The following is a 16,171-nucleotide window of genomic DNA, read 5'->3' on the forward strand; positions in this document are numbered from 1 at the left end:
TCCAGCGCCAGCCCCCTCGACCATCATCCTCCTTGCACTTGCACCAAGTCTGGGCATTTTGTGGAGCCTGGACAAATGAGAGACAGGGCAATAATCCTTTGTTTTTCTATCTCGGATCCTAATTCACCAACTGTCTAATTATTGCATTGTTCACGAAAAGGCCACAAGCTACTCAGTCTAGGCTATATACGCCAAAGAACAACAATGCACACCAGTGTCTCTCAACCTAAACTCAGCAAACTAAAACTATGTTTTTCCTACATCGTATCCTAGTTCGCCAATTGTCTAATTATTGCATTTTTCATCGGGATACCATTTATACCTGCACAAGAAAGACTATAAGCTACTCAATTCAGGCCGTATGCGTCAATGAACAACAATACACACAAAAAGGTTATAGATTGTTTAGAGCCAAACCGTATACGCGAGCACAAGTGCCAGTCAACCTAAATTCAACAAAATAAAAGCACTTATGTTTTTCCTACCTCGCATCCCAGTTCACCAGCTGTCTAATTATTGTATCGCTCATATACGCCAACGACGAATAGTAATGTACACAATGGTTGTATATTGCTCACAACCAAAACATATACGCCAAACATGGGTAGTAATTATGACTATCAAATTCAGAAGAATGGAAACATTGCTCCGGGGATTTTCTGCCGTCGAGTCAAATTTCGAACAATTCAGGACTGTTTAGTTTAAAGCTAGCAAAAGGTAGGCCAGGCAACAACTCAAGGTACTGGATTTTGAAGGCTTTGAGTAGAGATGATATTCAGCTACCGATGCTCCAACCAAATAGCCCCGTATGCGAGTTTATTCTTTATATTCACGTATCAAAATCTACTACCTTGAAACTCGACCAAAAATCAAATTTGGCATGCAATGCCCAAAACTTGAACTTTTCTTGATTACCCACTCTGTCACTTCGATCTTCAAAATTCAAATAAAAAATTAGCAATAGGGCGTGTTTAGTTTTCACCCTAAAATCTAAAAAAGTGTTATAGTACCCATCACATCGAATCTTGCGATACATGCATGGAGCATTAAATGTAGACGAAAAAAAACTAATTGCACAGTTTGGTTGGAAATTACGAGACGAACGTTTTGAGCCTAATTAGTCCACGATTAAACACTATTTGTCAAATAAAAACGAAAGTGCTACAGTAACCCAAATTTCAAAATTTGGGCAACTAAACACGCGCTAGTAGCACTTCTTAGGTTGTTGTCTCCTTTGCACGCAAGGAAAGCCAAAACAACCGCCGAATTCAAATCCCCCACCGAAATTTCCCCCAAAACATTGATGGAGGGAACTGGAACGGCCCGGTTTTTGGTGTCCAAGCACTCTATTTAATTCACCACACTGCTTTTTAGGGCCAGTTTAGTTCCACCCCATTTTGCAAAATTTTTCAAGATTCTCCGTCACATCGAATATTTAGACGTATGCATGAAGTATTAAATATAAATAAAAAATAAAACTAATTACACAGTTTAGACGAAATCCACGAGACGAATCTTTTAAGCCTAATTAGACTATAATTGGACACTATTTACCAAATAACAACGAAAATGCTACAGTAGCACTTTGCCAAAAATTTTGGCATCCAAACAAGCCCTTACTCCAACCGTGCCCCCACACCCCGCTCCTCTCCTCGCCCCCTTTTCCGCTTCCCTTCTCCCAGGCAGCCTTCTTCCCCTCCCCTCTTGCTTTCTTTCAGGAAGGGAGAAGGAAACCACCACACCACCCCTGATAAGAAGGGGCCGGAGTCCGGACGCGCCTGCCCGCTCCCCGTCGCGACGCCATGGACGCCTGGGAGGCCACCAAGGCGGTGTTCGACCGGGTGCGGGCGCTGGACCCGGACAACGCGTCCAAGATCATGGGCCTGCTGCTCATCCAGGACAACAGCGACAAGGAGCTCATCCGCCTCGCCTTCGGCCCCGACCACCTCCTCCACGCCTTCGTCGCCGCCGCGCGCGCCGACCTCGCCGCCAAGCCCGCCTCCCCGCCGTCGCCCGTGCTCGGCCCGCTCCACCAGCCCGCCTCGCCCTGGGGCCCAACAGCCTCCGACCACCACCACCAGCACCAGTCCCCCTTCGCCGCCGCCGACCACGCGCTCGGGTACGAATACGACGGTGCCGCCGCCCCCGCCGACGCGTTCTTCCCCGATGACTACGACTGCTGGTCCCCGGCCGGCGCCACCGGCGACCGCCGCAGCTTCTCGCTCAGCGACGCCGAGGCCGCCGCCGGCGGCGCGTGGAGGCCCTGCATGTACTTCGCGCGCGGGTTCTGCAAGAACGGCTCCTCCTGCCGCTTCCTCCACGCCTTGCCCGAGGACGACGACGCCGCCGCGGAGCGGCAGATGGTCGTCATGCGCGCCAAAGCCCTCGCCGCCGCGCGCTCCCAGCAGCAGCAGCAGCTCATGGCGTCCGCGTTCCCCTTCTCGCCGTCGCCGCCCAAGGGCGTCAACCTCAACTTCCTGCTCCACCATCACCACCAGCAGCAGCAGCAGAGCGAGCCCCAAAGGTGCCATTTTTATTTCCTCGCCACCATCAAAGATTGCATTTTTGTTCCAGTCTCTTGTGCCGGCCAGCCTTGCTGATCTAGTAGTCTTTCGCTCGCTGCTTCAGCGCGGCGGCTGCGGCCGCGGTGGCCATGCCGCTTCAGGGCGGCGACGACATGCACAGCAGGTTCCCGGTGCGGTCACCCCGGATGGACCGCGGCGAGCTCATGTCCAGCCCCGCCGCGCGGCAGATCTACCTCACCTTCCCGGCCGACTCCACCTTCAGCGAGGAGGACGTCTCCAACTACTTCAGGTACCGGGCACGCCGCCATTATTGGGGGTCCTGTTTTGTTTCGACTACTGTCTCCCTTGCCTCTCTCCTAATAGTCCAGTCCATTCCAGTCCAATAATGGGCGAACGAAAGAAACCAACTCGGCTGATTGATCCATCGATGGCGACGCGCCCCGTTTGTTTGGCAGCATGTACGGGCCGGTGCAGGACGTGCGCATCCCGTACCAGCAGAAGCGCATGTTCGGCTTCGTCACCTTCGTCTACGCCGAGACGGTGAAGATCATCCTGGCCAAGGGCAACCCGCACTTCGTGTGCGACGCGCGCGTGCTCGTCAAGCCCTACAAGGAGAAGGGCAAGGTCCCCGACAGGTTCAGGTCCGGCGCCCTCCTCGCCTTTCTTCTCTTCCTCCCTCGACCCTCATGCATTGCACATTGCTTGTTTTGACAGTTTCTGTTCGTAGCAACGGAAGCGTCATCTTTCTTGTTGAGTTGTTTTCTAATTTCTTGTTTGGTTGCGCAGGAAGCTGCAGCACCCGCACCACGGCGACTTCGCCGGCTGTACGTCGCCCACCGGATTGCTGGATTCCAGAGACCCCTTCGACCTGCAACAGCCGCAGATTGGTGAGTAGTAACTGCTCTACTCTCTGCATTGCATTGCATTTGCATGCACGCATTCCATTTTTCTTTTCTTGCAGCATTTCTTCTGTTGCAGATGGGAGTTTGAGTGTTTGACATGTTTGTTTGGCAATTGCTAGGACCAAGGATGATGTACGGGAACATTGCCAACCACGAGGCGTTCCTGAGGAGGAAGCTCGAGGAGCAGCAGCAGGCGGCCGAGCTGCAGCAGGCCATCGAGTTGGAGGGGCGCCGCTTCATGGGGCTGCACCTACTCGACCTCAAGAGCAGGGGTCACCACCTCGGCTCCTCCCCCGCCGCCATGACCGCTATGGGGCAAGGTGAGGGCGGCAAAGGCAATGGCAATGCCGTCCAGCTGGAGGATGTCAACATCCGAGGTCTGCTTCTTGTTCTTGACCCTGACAGAGTTCTTGAGGTGCTTTGAATGGAATTGAATCCATGGTTCAGAGGTTGTGACATCCGTATGGAATCCATGGTTTGTGGCTGTAGCAGATACTCCTACCAAGATGATGAACAGTAGCAGCCTTGCCATGAGTGCGCCTGCAGCAGCAGCTGCTGCTGTGTGTGCAGCCGATGCAGGAGGCGAGCACGAGGAGCAGCAGGGAGAAGAGGACGGGGATGGGGGTGGCAGTCCCAAGCAGGCAGTCAACCCTGGGGAAGAGGAGAAGACGGAATCTGGCCCTGTCACTGCTACGCCCATTGTTGCTTGTGGATTCCAAGAAAGGTACATCTGCCAAATGGGCACTGAGGTCACAGGCTAGGATTTAAAATTTCTTTTAGGGGAAAGGCTTGGGAGGAAAGGCAGTATAGGGCCTCGTTTAGATCGTGAAAAAATTTCAACCCGATGAATAGTAGCACTTTCGTCTTATTTGGTAAATATTGTCCAATTGTGGACCAACTAAGCTCAAAAGATTCATCTCGTGATTTCCAACTAAACTGTACAATTAGTTATTTTTTTTACCTACATTTAATGCTCCATGCAAACGGTTAAAAATTGATGTGATGGAGAGAGAGTGAAAAAACTTGGAATTTTGAGTGTATCTAAACAAGGCCTAGAGAAACAAAGCAGACTGCAATAACTTTCCCTTTCTTTCTCTGGGCATGTTTTGCTGGTTCATCATAGAAACAAATTTGTCCTGCCGAACAAATTTGTCGCAGCACCTTATGCATGGTTGGGTAGGTAATTGGTTTATAAGTTTGGCAAAGATGTGTGACGATCAGATGGCAAATCCAGCAAGTTTGTTGTCAATATGCTATTGTTATCGTCCGGCTTAGACCTAATTTGCCTCGATAAGCAATTGTATAAGAGTCGGTTAGGTACATAGGCTGTGCTGATCGTTCATTGGTAGTTTTGAATCTTGATTGAACCAACAAAAAGGGGGAAAAGGAATGCGATGGCAAAAGGTAGGGGAAAGGAGAAAAGAAACAAGTGACTGCCGCAGCTAATGGCTATTGTTAAGCAGTATCTTGGTGCAACTTGTTCCCTTTCTTTTGGGTTTGGTCTTGATCTTTCCAGGATTGACATGTTCCTTGTTTTGCTTGGATTGCAGTGGCGTGGTGGAGCACATTTTGCCTGACAACCCCTTTGCATCCCCCACCAAGGCCTCCACTGATACAGCTCCAGCAGCTCAAAATGGGAACATCAGCAATGGCAGCCCTTACCATGTGGCTTCATCCCTCTTCCCACCTGCATCCACCATTGAGCTGCCCCCGTACAACTCCTGCTTCTTTCAGGCGCCCAGGTAGAAATTCAGCCACTTCTCTCCATTGCTGTTTACAGTAGGATGTATGTATTGTTGGTAGCAGCACAGCTGTTTACAGTTTCTTTTTATAATAGCACAGTTGTTTGCAGTAGATAGTAAGAAACTGTTTTTCTTCAGGTTTTCTCCTGGGCATGAAGCCATTGGGCTGTGAATACAGAGCACCTCCTTTCCTCTAATCTGGGAGTAAGTACCAATCGGCTGCTTAATCATGATGCATATAAAATTAGCCCCCCCCACCTGATGGTTGTGTCATTGTTTATTTATGTTGTTACCTGCAGGGACTATCAATGACCACATCAAGTGGAGGGAAGAGTAGAAAGCTTTTAATTAACAAATACTGGACAACAGCAACAAAAAAAAAGACAAGTCTAGGTTGTTTTAGCTCTAGGCCTAAGTATATGATATGATAGTAGTCCTATATCCTATATAAATAATAGTAGTCGTTTAGTAGCTCCTGCCGGTATCAAGATTCAAGAACAAGATCAAATTACTGGTCCATCTCGAATGCTAGTATGGATCTCAGTTTGATACAGGTAATTAAAACCCATCTCGAATGCTAGTATGGATCTCAGTTTGATACAGGTAATTAAAACCGTAGATGGTGTAGTACTAGTAACTACGGAGTAGACAACTAGTCCTGGCAGCTTGTTGTAGTGAAGTGACATGGCTGCATACAGACATCCAAAGGAAACAGAGAGGGTCGAGAGGTAGGGGAGTGGACAAAAGCCAGGCCAGACAGACATGGTGTTGCTGCTGCAGCTGCACAAGGAAAAGTGATGAGACGAGACGGGGGTACTTCTGGGACCAGAGCACTCACGGGCGCAGAGAATCACCTTCACCTCCATGAGCAATTCAGCACAGACCCTTCTCACCCGTGTACTATTTTGGCCATCCTCTTGTCATGTTTGCATCCAGTACTCCTTGTCATTGGGTCTGTGCATCCACCTTTTGCTCTTCTTTTCACCCTTGTAGGAGGTAGTAGACAACGAAATGGAAAAGTAATTATCAGTCATTTATTTTGGATTCATGGTCCATGCTTTATATTTTGCTTGGTTCTTATTACTCTTTGTGTTCCAATTTAAATTAGCTTTTAGAGTTTCTTAACTCAAACTATTTTAAGTTTGACTAAATTTATAGAAAAAGCACTAAAATTTATGAAATCAAATTAGTATTATTAGATACATAATGAAATACGTATATTCTTATACTCTCTTTGTTCCTGAATACTCTCTTGGTTCCTGAATACATAGATTCCTAGAGTTTATAGATGTATTTAAGATAGTTTGACTTGCACGGATATTAGGAATTGATGTATTTGGGACAGAGGGAGTAAATACTTATTTGGTGCAATGCATGTTGTCTTTTTCTATAAAGTTGGTCGAATCTAAGATACTGAAGGTGCTAGGTTTGATTTTGATTTACTTTAATAGAACTAGGCCTTGTTTAGTTTGGCCGGAATCGGCATTTGCATAGTGTTTGATGTGACGGCAAACACGGTAGCAATTTCGTTTGTATTTGTGAATTATTGTCCAAACATTGACTAATTAGGCTCAAAAGATTTGTCTCACAAAGTTCAACCAAACTGTGCAATTAGTTTTTGATTTCATCTACATTTAGTACTCTATACATGTACCGTAAGTTTCATGTGATGGAGAATCTTCTTTTTGCATAGTGTCTAGTTTAGGGGAACTAAACGTGGCCCTACTTGTTCTGAACTACTGATTCTAAAGCTCATGGTTGAAATCTGCTTTGATTCACAACCAATAAAAAGGGGTACACAAGATCTGGGAAGTGTTAGTGCAACGCTATATGATTTTTTTTGGACCTCATGAGTGTACACTGCAACATTGCAAGATGAGTGTGTTAAGTGAATGAAAATGAACAAGATTTTGGGAACAACTCTTGCTTTCATTGATATTTTAGATATATATACAAGTGAAGGGTCGCGTTGTACGGACGTCGTATGGATGTGACTATTCGGGAAAATGTAACTGTTCACTGGAACCGTTTTACTACTGAAAGGACATGTCCTTTCATAGTGCTAACTGCTATCTGTTGATGAGATCACTGGTGTCTGTTAGGAACAGACACCGTTTCGTAACACTCCCTCTTGATTGAATCTTCTTTGAGATCAATGTAGTTGTATGCTTGAATTCCTCGAAAAACCTTGTGGAAAAAATATGAGGAATATGTATATATAGATATGCTATAAAAACTCCTTTAAACCTTATAGGAAAATAAGGAGAAAGTAGCATATATGAGTGTGATTTAAATAAATCATTGTCATTGGTATCCTATTAAAAACCCCAGTGGGAAAAAAATATAGGAGATATGACATATAGATTATTTCTCCAAAAACTATTTTAGGAAAAATATGAGGAGCAATATAAAGTGAAATGTCGCTAAAACTCCTGTAAAAATCCAGTGGGAAAATCAGGAGAAAATATGATGATATTTTATTGGTATTGCCTCTTGGATAACTCACATTAAAAACTTTTTCAGGGAAAAACCATGTATGAGTTGTGAGTGCAATATGTGTCTTTGATATTTCCCACAAAAAAACCCCAGTGAAAAAAATTGGAAATATGACACATACTTATGTTAATATTACCTCATTAAAAACTTCAACAAGAAAAGAGTATAATATAATGCTGGTATAGGTCAACATTTAGGAGAAGTCTCTCCCTGATTTTGATAAATCTTGAAGTCGCCGCATACCAATTCCATGTACCAATTTTTGAAACACAGAATTTAATAAGGACTTAATAAATAGGTCAGCGAGATTATCACATGACTTGATTTGCAAGATGTTTATTTCTCCATTTTCTTGTAATTCATGGGGATAAAATAGTTTAGGAACAATATGCTTAGTGATATTGCTCTTTATGTAACCTGATTGCATCTGTGTAACACAAGCGGAATTATCTTCATAGATAATTCACCATATTCGCTGGTTGGTGCTGGTGCTGGTTTGGGCTGGCTGGTGCTGGTTTTTTGTGAGAGAAAAACTCTGTTGGCTGGTTGAATAAGCCTGGCTGAAACCAACAAGCAAACATGGTGATTGTAGGTAATTCAATTGAACCAATACCACACGATTGTTGTATGTGGTTAATCATTCTGCGAAGCCATACACATTCTCGTGATGCCTCGTATAGAGCAATAATTTTAGAATGATTAGTAGAGGTCGCTGTCAGAGTCTGCTTAGAAGACTTCCATGAAATAGTTGTACCTCCATGTAGGAATACAAATTCTGTTTGGGATTTTTCGTTATGAGGATCAGATAAGTAACCTACATCAGTATAACCAATCATACTGGGATCATGATTTTTGTCGAAGAATAAACCAAGATCCTTTGTGCCATTAAGTTATCTGAGGATACACTTCGCTCCCATCCAATGACGGCGAGTTGGGTCCGCACTATGCCTAACTAGTAAGTTCAGTACAAATGCGATATCAGGCCTGGTGCAATTTGCAAGATACATAAGTGCACCAATGACACTGAGATATGGGATCTCTGGTCCCAACATCTTTTTCCTAATATTCCGTGGTCTAAATGGATCGTTCCCTATTTCTAAGGAACGAACAACCATCGAAGTTTTATTAGGGTATGATTTATCCATATTGAATTTCTCCAATATTTTCTGGATATTGGCTGATTGATGCACTAAAATCCCTGAAGGACGGTGCTCAAGTTGTAAGCCTAGGCAATACTTGGTCTTTCCCAAATCCTTCATCTCGAATTCCCTCTTTAGATGTTTGCGTGCTTCATCTATATCCTTTGGGTTGCCAATGATATTTAAATCATCAACATACACGGATATAATATGAGAGAATTATTTATTTGGCACCGAAACAAATCAGGGTTTCGTATTTGGCACTCGAAAATTTGAACTTTCTTATCTGGCATCAAGTTGAAATTTCCTTTCGTAAATGGCATTGCTGTCGTAACGGTGTCAAGTGACTGATAAAAAGACAAATACTCTTGTTTTGTAGCAGAAATCCGCGGTGCCAAATAGGGAAGTTCAAGTATTTTAGTATGGTCGATATTGCCGGAGCTCTTGTGCAGCCCCGTGCCATCGCCCTGGCGACCCGATGCATAGACCCGTACCAACGTCCCCGCATCGCCGCCCTACCGACTGAAGGAGGCAGGACGATGGCGTGTCGCTGCCCCACGGGAGCGCCTAGCTCGCTTTGCCGCAACCTCGCTAGTGCCGCGCGCTGGTCATCGCGGTCTCCGCGTGTCGCTCGTCGCTGTCCACGCGAGATCTGCCGGCACCACAGCGCCTCACCATGCACCGGCGCCGCTGTCGTGGCCCCACACGCGAGCTCCCAGCTCACTGACGCACGCGAGGTCCGCTCGTGCTGTTCCCCGTGCGAGGTCTTCCCGCGCCGCCGTGGCCTCACCGTGAGCCAGCTCCGCCACTCGCCAGTCGTCGCTGGGCCTGTGCGCCGCTTGCCGCCATCCCCAGAACCAGCCCCAACTGGGTAGTGGCAAAACCCTCATCGGCCGCCGTTCCGCATCCCGCCGCCATGCCGGCCTTGGGATCCGCGGCGCTTGTCGTTGACGAGCCTCGCTCCGGTCTTGGCCATCGTCGGTGGCGAGTTCATAGGGCACCACCTTCTCCACATCGACGGCTACTCGCGCATCAAGGATGAGCTCCCCACCGGCAAATCAATCCAGTCACGCCCGTTAATTGCGGGGGGGGTCGCCGCTGGTGCATCCACTATTACCCCAACGGCACTAGGTCTGAGGACGCTGATTTCATATCTGTCTTTCTCAGCCTCGACGATGACGTGCGCGGGGGCGTGGTGCCCCAGCCAGCGCGCGATGCCGCGGTCGGCCGCCTCCATCCGACACGACAGCGGCGCGGCGCCGAAGACGTTCTAGCTCGGGGACGCAGCGGCGCGGCGGGCCAGGTCGAGTGCCTCCCTGACCCGCGCCGCGAGCTCGCCGAGATCCCCGTGGAGTGCTGGGTGTGCGGGCCGAGGCCCTAGACGAGCGGCAACAGCGGCTCGACACTCCGACGCACGCGCTCGGCGGTGGAGCGGCAGAACAGGGTGCCTCCCGCAGGGGCTGGCCGGCCAGCTGGTCGAGCAGCAGCCAGTCCATGGTCGCCGCCGCAGCTAGTAGCTCGGAAGTGCAAATAGGGGAAGAGGGAATGAAGCTGCCCAACCAAATCGAAGAGGATGGGGAGCAACTGCTGCGCGAGCAGGGGCAAGCTTCGCCGCCTCTTGCCTGGCAAGTCACTGGAGCCAAGAACACTAGAGAGGAGCAGATCAACGTCCGGCGCCGGATCAGCAGGAGGCCGCCCGCGTTTCCGTGGAGGAGCACTGAAGGGTCGGCACTGGAGGATGTAGGGCTACAGTGCAGCATTCGGAGAATAGTCCTCCGCCCCGTCCTCATCTCCTCCGGCTTCGGTTTTGTTTTTTTTTCACAGGAAGAGAAGACTGACGGGGAAGAAGGGACCGAGCAGGTGTGTGCGACCAAATTAAGAGGGCTATTTTGGTACTTATTAAAAAACTGACATGGTCAACGAAGTCAACAAACGGTTGGATGGCCAAAATGGACGGAAGTGCCATATACGGAAGGAATTTTCAAGTTGATGCTAGATAAGGAATTTTCTTTTCTTTAATTTCAAAGTCATTTTCAAATTTATTTCCAAAAGCAATTCAAACCATTTTAAATCTTGATTCAAACCACTCAATCAATAAATCAAATGCACCGGCATGTATGCACAACCATGTCGCTATACCCTATGATGAATTTTTAATTTTAGGAATTTTTTTATTTTCCTATATTTTGTGAGCACAAAATTCATAAATAAATTATTTTAACTCTATTTTCAAATGAGCAAATTTTAGGGTGTTACAGTGTGTAGCCAAGCTAAGCCTGGCTTCCTGAAAACGGTCCCACCGGGCGTTTCTAGCTAGCCAGCTCCAAACCCCTCTTTTGTCTTCGTGGAGCTAGACTTAGCAGCTAGATAGGCATCCAAACACCAAGAGGCTGCATTATGGGAATCTGGCAAGCCCCTAAACCACCCGTCCAAACAGCCCCCAGTGGAGGGAGGTTTGGCCATGGAGGACGATGCTGGCCTAGATGGCTAGATCCTCGTTAGATAATATACCCCCTCACTCCAGAAAAGAATATAATTATGGTATCTGTACCGATCAAAGTAGCTCAAGTTTGACCAAATTTATAGCAAATACTATTAATATTTATGTCTCCAAGTAAATTTATTATGAAAATATATTCTATGACTAATCTTATGATACTGATTTTGCATCAGAAATGTTAGTATTTTTTATATAATTTAGTCAAAGTTCAGAAAGATTGACTTATCGGGAAGCGAGAATTGCATTTTTTTTTGGACGGAGGGAGTACACAAGGGGCTTGGGGGTAATTTTAGGATACATTTCATTTCATGAAATATCATTAATCATTCAACGAATGGCTTGCATGGCAAGTTGTGAAAAATGTTGTCGTTGGTGGTGGAGGTCTGTTCCCATTTGCCGAATTTTAGGGCAACAGAAAAGGCAGGGCGTGGGAGAAAAGAGGGAATCTGGTGCAGTGACTGTGAGAGTGATGTGTCCGCGAGTGAATGGAGGGGGAGACCTGACGGGGAAAGGGCAAACAGCTCACGCGCCCTTTCGGTACGATGGGACGGCGATTGGCATCTCGAGCTCCGTGCACGCAGCATGCACTGGTCTTGTTTAGATCATCTCTAAATTTCAAGTTTTTTCACTCTCTCCATCACATCAATTTTTAGCCGTTTGCATGGAGCATTAAATGTAGGTAAAAAAATAACTAATTGCACAGTTTAGTTCGAAATTACGAGATAAATCTTTTGAGCTTAGTTGATCTACGATTGGACAATATTTACCAAATAAGACGAAAGTGCTACTATTCATCGGTTTGAAATTTTTTTTAATCTAAACATGGCCTTATTTCTTTCTTTTTGGTTTTCCGATTCCGATGGGAAACCCTGCAGTGCAATGCAGACAGGATAGCACTTTCGTTGTTATTTGGCAATGAGTGTCCGATCATAGGTAGTGTTTAGTTCCCAAATTTTTTCAAGATTCTCCGTCACATCGAATCTTTGGACGCATGCATGAAACATTAAATATAAATAAAAAATAAAATTAATTACACAGTTTAGACGAAATTCACGAGACGAATCTTTTAAGTCTAATTAGACTATGATTGGACACTAATTGCCAAATAACAACGAAAGTGCTACAGTACTATTCCCTAAAAAATTTCGCGAACTAAACAAGGCCATAGTCTAATTAGGCTTAAAAGATTCGTCTCGTGAATTTCGTCTAAACTGTGTAATTAGTTTTATTTTTTATTTATATTTAATGTTTCATGCATGCGTCCAAAGATTTAATGTGACGGGGAATCTTGAAAATTTTTGCAAAATTTTGGAACTAAACATGCAAAATTTTGCAAAATTTTTCAAGATTCCCCGTCACATCGAATCTTTGGACGCATGCATGAAGCATTAAATAAAAATAAAAAATAAAACTAATTACACAGTTTAGACGAAATTCACGAGACAAATCTTTTAAGCCTAATTAGACTATGATTGGACACTAATTGCCAAATAACAAAAAAAAATGCTACAGTACCATTTTCCAAAAAAAATCGCCAACTAAACAAGCCCTAAGCAAGTAAATTTGAATATGTTCTCCAAGCACCTCTGTAGAGACGACTAATCAGCATCCAAGGATCGAACATGGAATCCACCCATGGGCGAACCTACAGTTGTGCCCGGGTATTCCCGAGCATACCCAACATTTTTGGAAAAAAATTAGTAGTTCTTAGAGGTATATACATGCACAATATAGTTAAGGTCTCAAAATTGCGACTCTTTACTATTTTCTGCCTGTAATTCGCATTTAACTGAAAAGCAGCCCACATGCCACACCTAGCCGGACGGCCCAATGACCCATCTGGCCTTCCCACTCCCTAATCTCCAATTCCCCACTCCCCAAACCCATCAGGAGGCTGCCGTAGGGGTAGGGCAGCCAGCAACTTGGAACGTTCGAGTTCGACGAACGCGGAATCGCGCCGTGCCGCCGCCAGGCCGCCCGCCCGCGCGGCCGCTCGCGGCGTCGGAGCCCCCCGTCCCCCCCCCCCTGCCGCCCCGCTCCCCCCGGCAGCTGCGGAGCCAGAGCTGCTCGCTCGGCACGACCCGAGCCGCAGGAGCCGGCGAGCCCGACTGCTCCAGTACCTCGATTTGATTTTTTCGTTCAGAGGTAATCAAAATTCAAATCTCTTTGGCCTTTACTATGTTCAGAGGTAATCAAAATTCAAATGTCTGGGCTCTTGTGAACTTTTTATGTTGTTCATCCAAATATTTTCTTGCTATAGACATACCCTACTCTAAAATCCTGGGTCCGCCGCTGAATCCACCCTAACAAGAACTACAAGCCTCGAAGAAGCAGCACAGCAGATAAGCGCCTTGTATCGCACCGGAGGACATGGTCGACGAAGGCCCAGCTACACTCGGCGTAGGGCTGCACGGGTGTGTCGGGTGGCTGAGGCATATTGACGAACACCTGGTGGGCGCATACGAGGTAGGCAGGTGCAGTGCCCAGGCATCTGAATCCCCGCCGAGATAAACCACCCACCGCACGGCAACAACGACGCCGACACAGCAGAAGGACACGGAGGAGCAGCAGGACACCCATTCGTAGAGGAAGCGGCGTGCTGACAGCTCGCCAGCGGCTGCACCACCCACGTCTGGCCGTGGACACTGTCCCCCATGGTGAGCCAGGTAGGACCTGGCCGGAGGAGGGAGGGAAGGGACTCACCTCAGGGCATCGGCAATCGACGGCAAGGCCGGCGACGGTGACCACGAGGCCGATGAGCAACAGGGAGCTAGAACCTCGACGAAGCGCAACAGCCATACCGCGGTCAAGGTTCCAGATGATCAATGCTGCTGCTTCTGCTGTATTCCAGTAAATAACAACCAAACATATATAGGACAACGGTTTCATCAGCTGATAAACACACAAGGGCTAATTAAGGAGGAACACGATTGATCTGCTAAAGTTACTTGTGATGGTTAATAGACAGTGGAGTTGAAAACTTGAAGCCTGCGCTGAACAACTGAATCACACAAACTTGAAAACTTGAAGCCTGCACTGGCCTGTCGTAGACGATCATAAATTTTCTACCAGAATAATATTTTTCTCTCACACAAACCCGCCAGCAATACGAACCACCCAACCGAACATACACTGGGAGCGTCGGTTAAACTGTGGTGAACAAACGTTTCCTCTGCAACAGAGGGCAGGCACAGCGATATTAATGGGCCTGGGCCCCCACTCCCACTCCACTGGCCCAACTCAGTCCGGACCACCCTGCAACAACAGGTGTGGCGTGGCATATGTACTGTAACTAACTGTACCAACGGGTAAACTAGCGATCAACAGCAGTGCCTGTAAAATCTGCACAGTGCAAAATCGCTCTCGGAAGAAAACGAAGAAAAGAGCTTGGAGAAATCATTGGGTACTGGCAGTCTTGATATTACAGAGTTTCAGCAATACAGCAATATCGTTTCCATTACAAAAGAACGACCCCAAACTGTAAACATCACTCTTTGGGCCAACGAGCCCAGTCTTAAAATATCGCTGGCAGTGTCCCCTCTAGATCGGTTAGGCTTTGGGATGTAGGTGGGACGTCTGGCGACTCAGGTGAACCTCGTGCCTTGTACCTCGGCCTCCACCTCCTTCTTTATGGCGCTGTGCGACGGGACCCACAAACCATAGAGCGGTTGGACGCCCCCGATCAGGACGCGGATCCCAGAGCCAATTAACTGTCGGTGAAGATCAATCTAACAGTATGATCCTGGCTAATTACATCTGAACAGTTGCGGGTAATCCTTTTGAGTTCTTTTAACGTGAAAACATTTATGTTGCAAGTTCCCACTAATAAACCTTTATGTTCACTGCAACCTCCGATACCCTCGTGATTTCCTACTGAAGATGTCGAGGATGCTGAACTTGTAATTTACACTTGAGATGGAGCTGGAACTGGGAACGCTTAAGCCATGATCGTTGACCCTTTGAGTTATCGCCTGTGTTCCCGACGATGAGCGTTGACCTACTTTTTCTTGAGCTTGCTCACAACGAAGGGATCTTCTAAGCATCTGCAGACTCCCCAAAACCTCTTTCATTTCAGGGCGTTCCTTGATATCCTTCGTGAAACAATGTGATGCCAGAATTCCGATTTCCTCAAGAATCTTAATGTCTCTCTCATTTGCTATCTCAGTATCAAACATCTCTCGTGCCTCTTTGTAACGCCCCGGCCCTGGGAATACGGCTAAGATCCACTCTCCCGAGGAATAGATCACGCCTGCTAATTAATTCACTTGCGCTTTCGTCCTCGCTTCGCGCAAAAGGTTCGAACCGGAATTCTATTAGCTTTCCCAGGCCGAGACTTTTAAGCTGGTTCGGCTCTCCCTCTACTTCCGATGTGGTACTAATTCCGTAGCTACAGTGTTCCGCGAAGCCACAGTAACTCGCATCACCTCTATTGCTGCAGTACACGCCTATTTGGCCCAGCCCGCCATCATCAGACTGGCCCAAGGCCCATTAGCAGGGTCTCACATACACTCACCCTTAAGGACTCGACGTCCTCGTCGAGGGCCGAACCAACCTACCCAAACGGAACGAATGGCCAGGATCGACTCTCTTGGTCCACGTTTATATTCCCAGCTCCTCGGCCCAAGTGCCAACTTGTCCGAGCTCCCGAGCCATATATCCGTGAAACCGCGAGATTCTCTGGGCTCACGTCCATATTCCTAGCTCCCCGGCCCAGGTGCTATGCTCAACCTGTCCGAGCTCCCGAGCCATATGTCCGTGAAACCGCGAGAATTGGCTCTGATTACCATTTGTAACGCCCCGGCCTTGGGAATACGGCTAAGATCCACTCTCCCGAGGAATGGATCACGCCTGCTAATTAATTCACTTA

The 16,171-nt window shown here is 47.2% G+C and overlaps 1 protein-coding gene across 2 annotated transcripts; it reads left to right on the forward strand.

Annotated features, from left to right (window-relative positions):
* The first annotated feature begins 1,673 nt into the window (after positions 1–1,673).
* On the forward strand, positions 1,674–6,202 carry LOC136504575 (zinc finger CCCH domain-containing protein 22-like). Of its 2 annotated transcripts, none has more exons than XM_066499524.1 (9): positions 1,674–2,524; positions 2,629–2,814; positions 2,981–3,166; positions 3,312–3,412; positions 3,547–3,804; positions 3,917–4,151; positions 4,978–5,169; positions 5,308–5,373; positions 5,469–6,202. In XM_066499524.1, exons 1-8 carry the CDS (start codon positions 1,803–1,805, stop codon positions 5,339–5,341), a joined length of 1,914 nt encoding a protein of 637 aa, XP_066355621.1. In that variant the 5' UTR covers positions 1,674–1,802; the 3' UTR covers positions 5,342–5,373; positions 5,469–6,202. The 2 variants fall into 2 exon arrangements, with proteins under 2 accessions (XP_066355621.1, XP_066355622.1); XM_066499525.1 differs by having other exon boundaries at positions 3,920–4,151.
* The last annotated feature ends 9,969 nt before the right edge of the window (positions 6,203–16,171 follow it).

This window comes from Miscanthus floridulus, chromosome 14 (genome assembly GCF_019320115.1).
Source record: "Miscanthus floridulus cultivar M001 chromosome 14, ASM1932011v1, whole genome shotgun sequence".
Lineage (NCBI taxonomy): Eukaryota > Viridiplantae > Streptophyta > Magnoliopsida > Poales > Poaceae > Miscanthus > Miscanthus floridulus.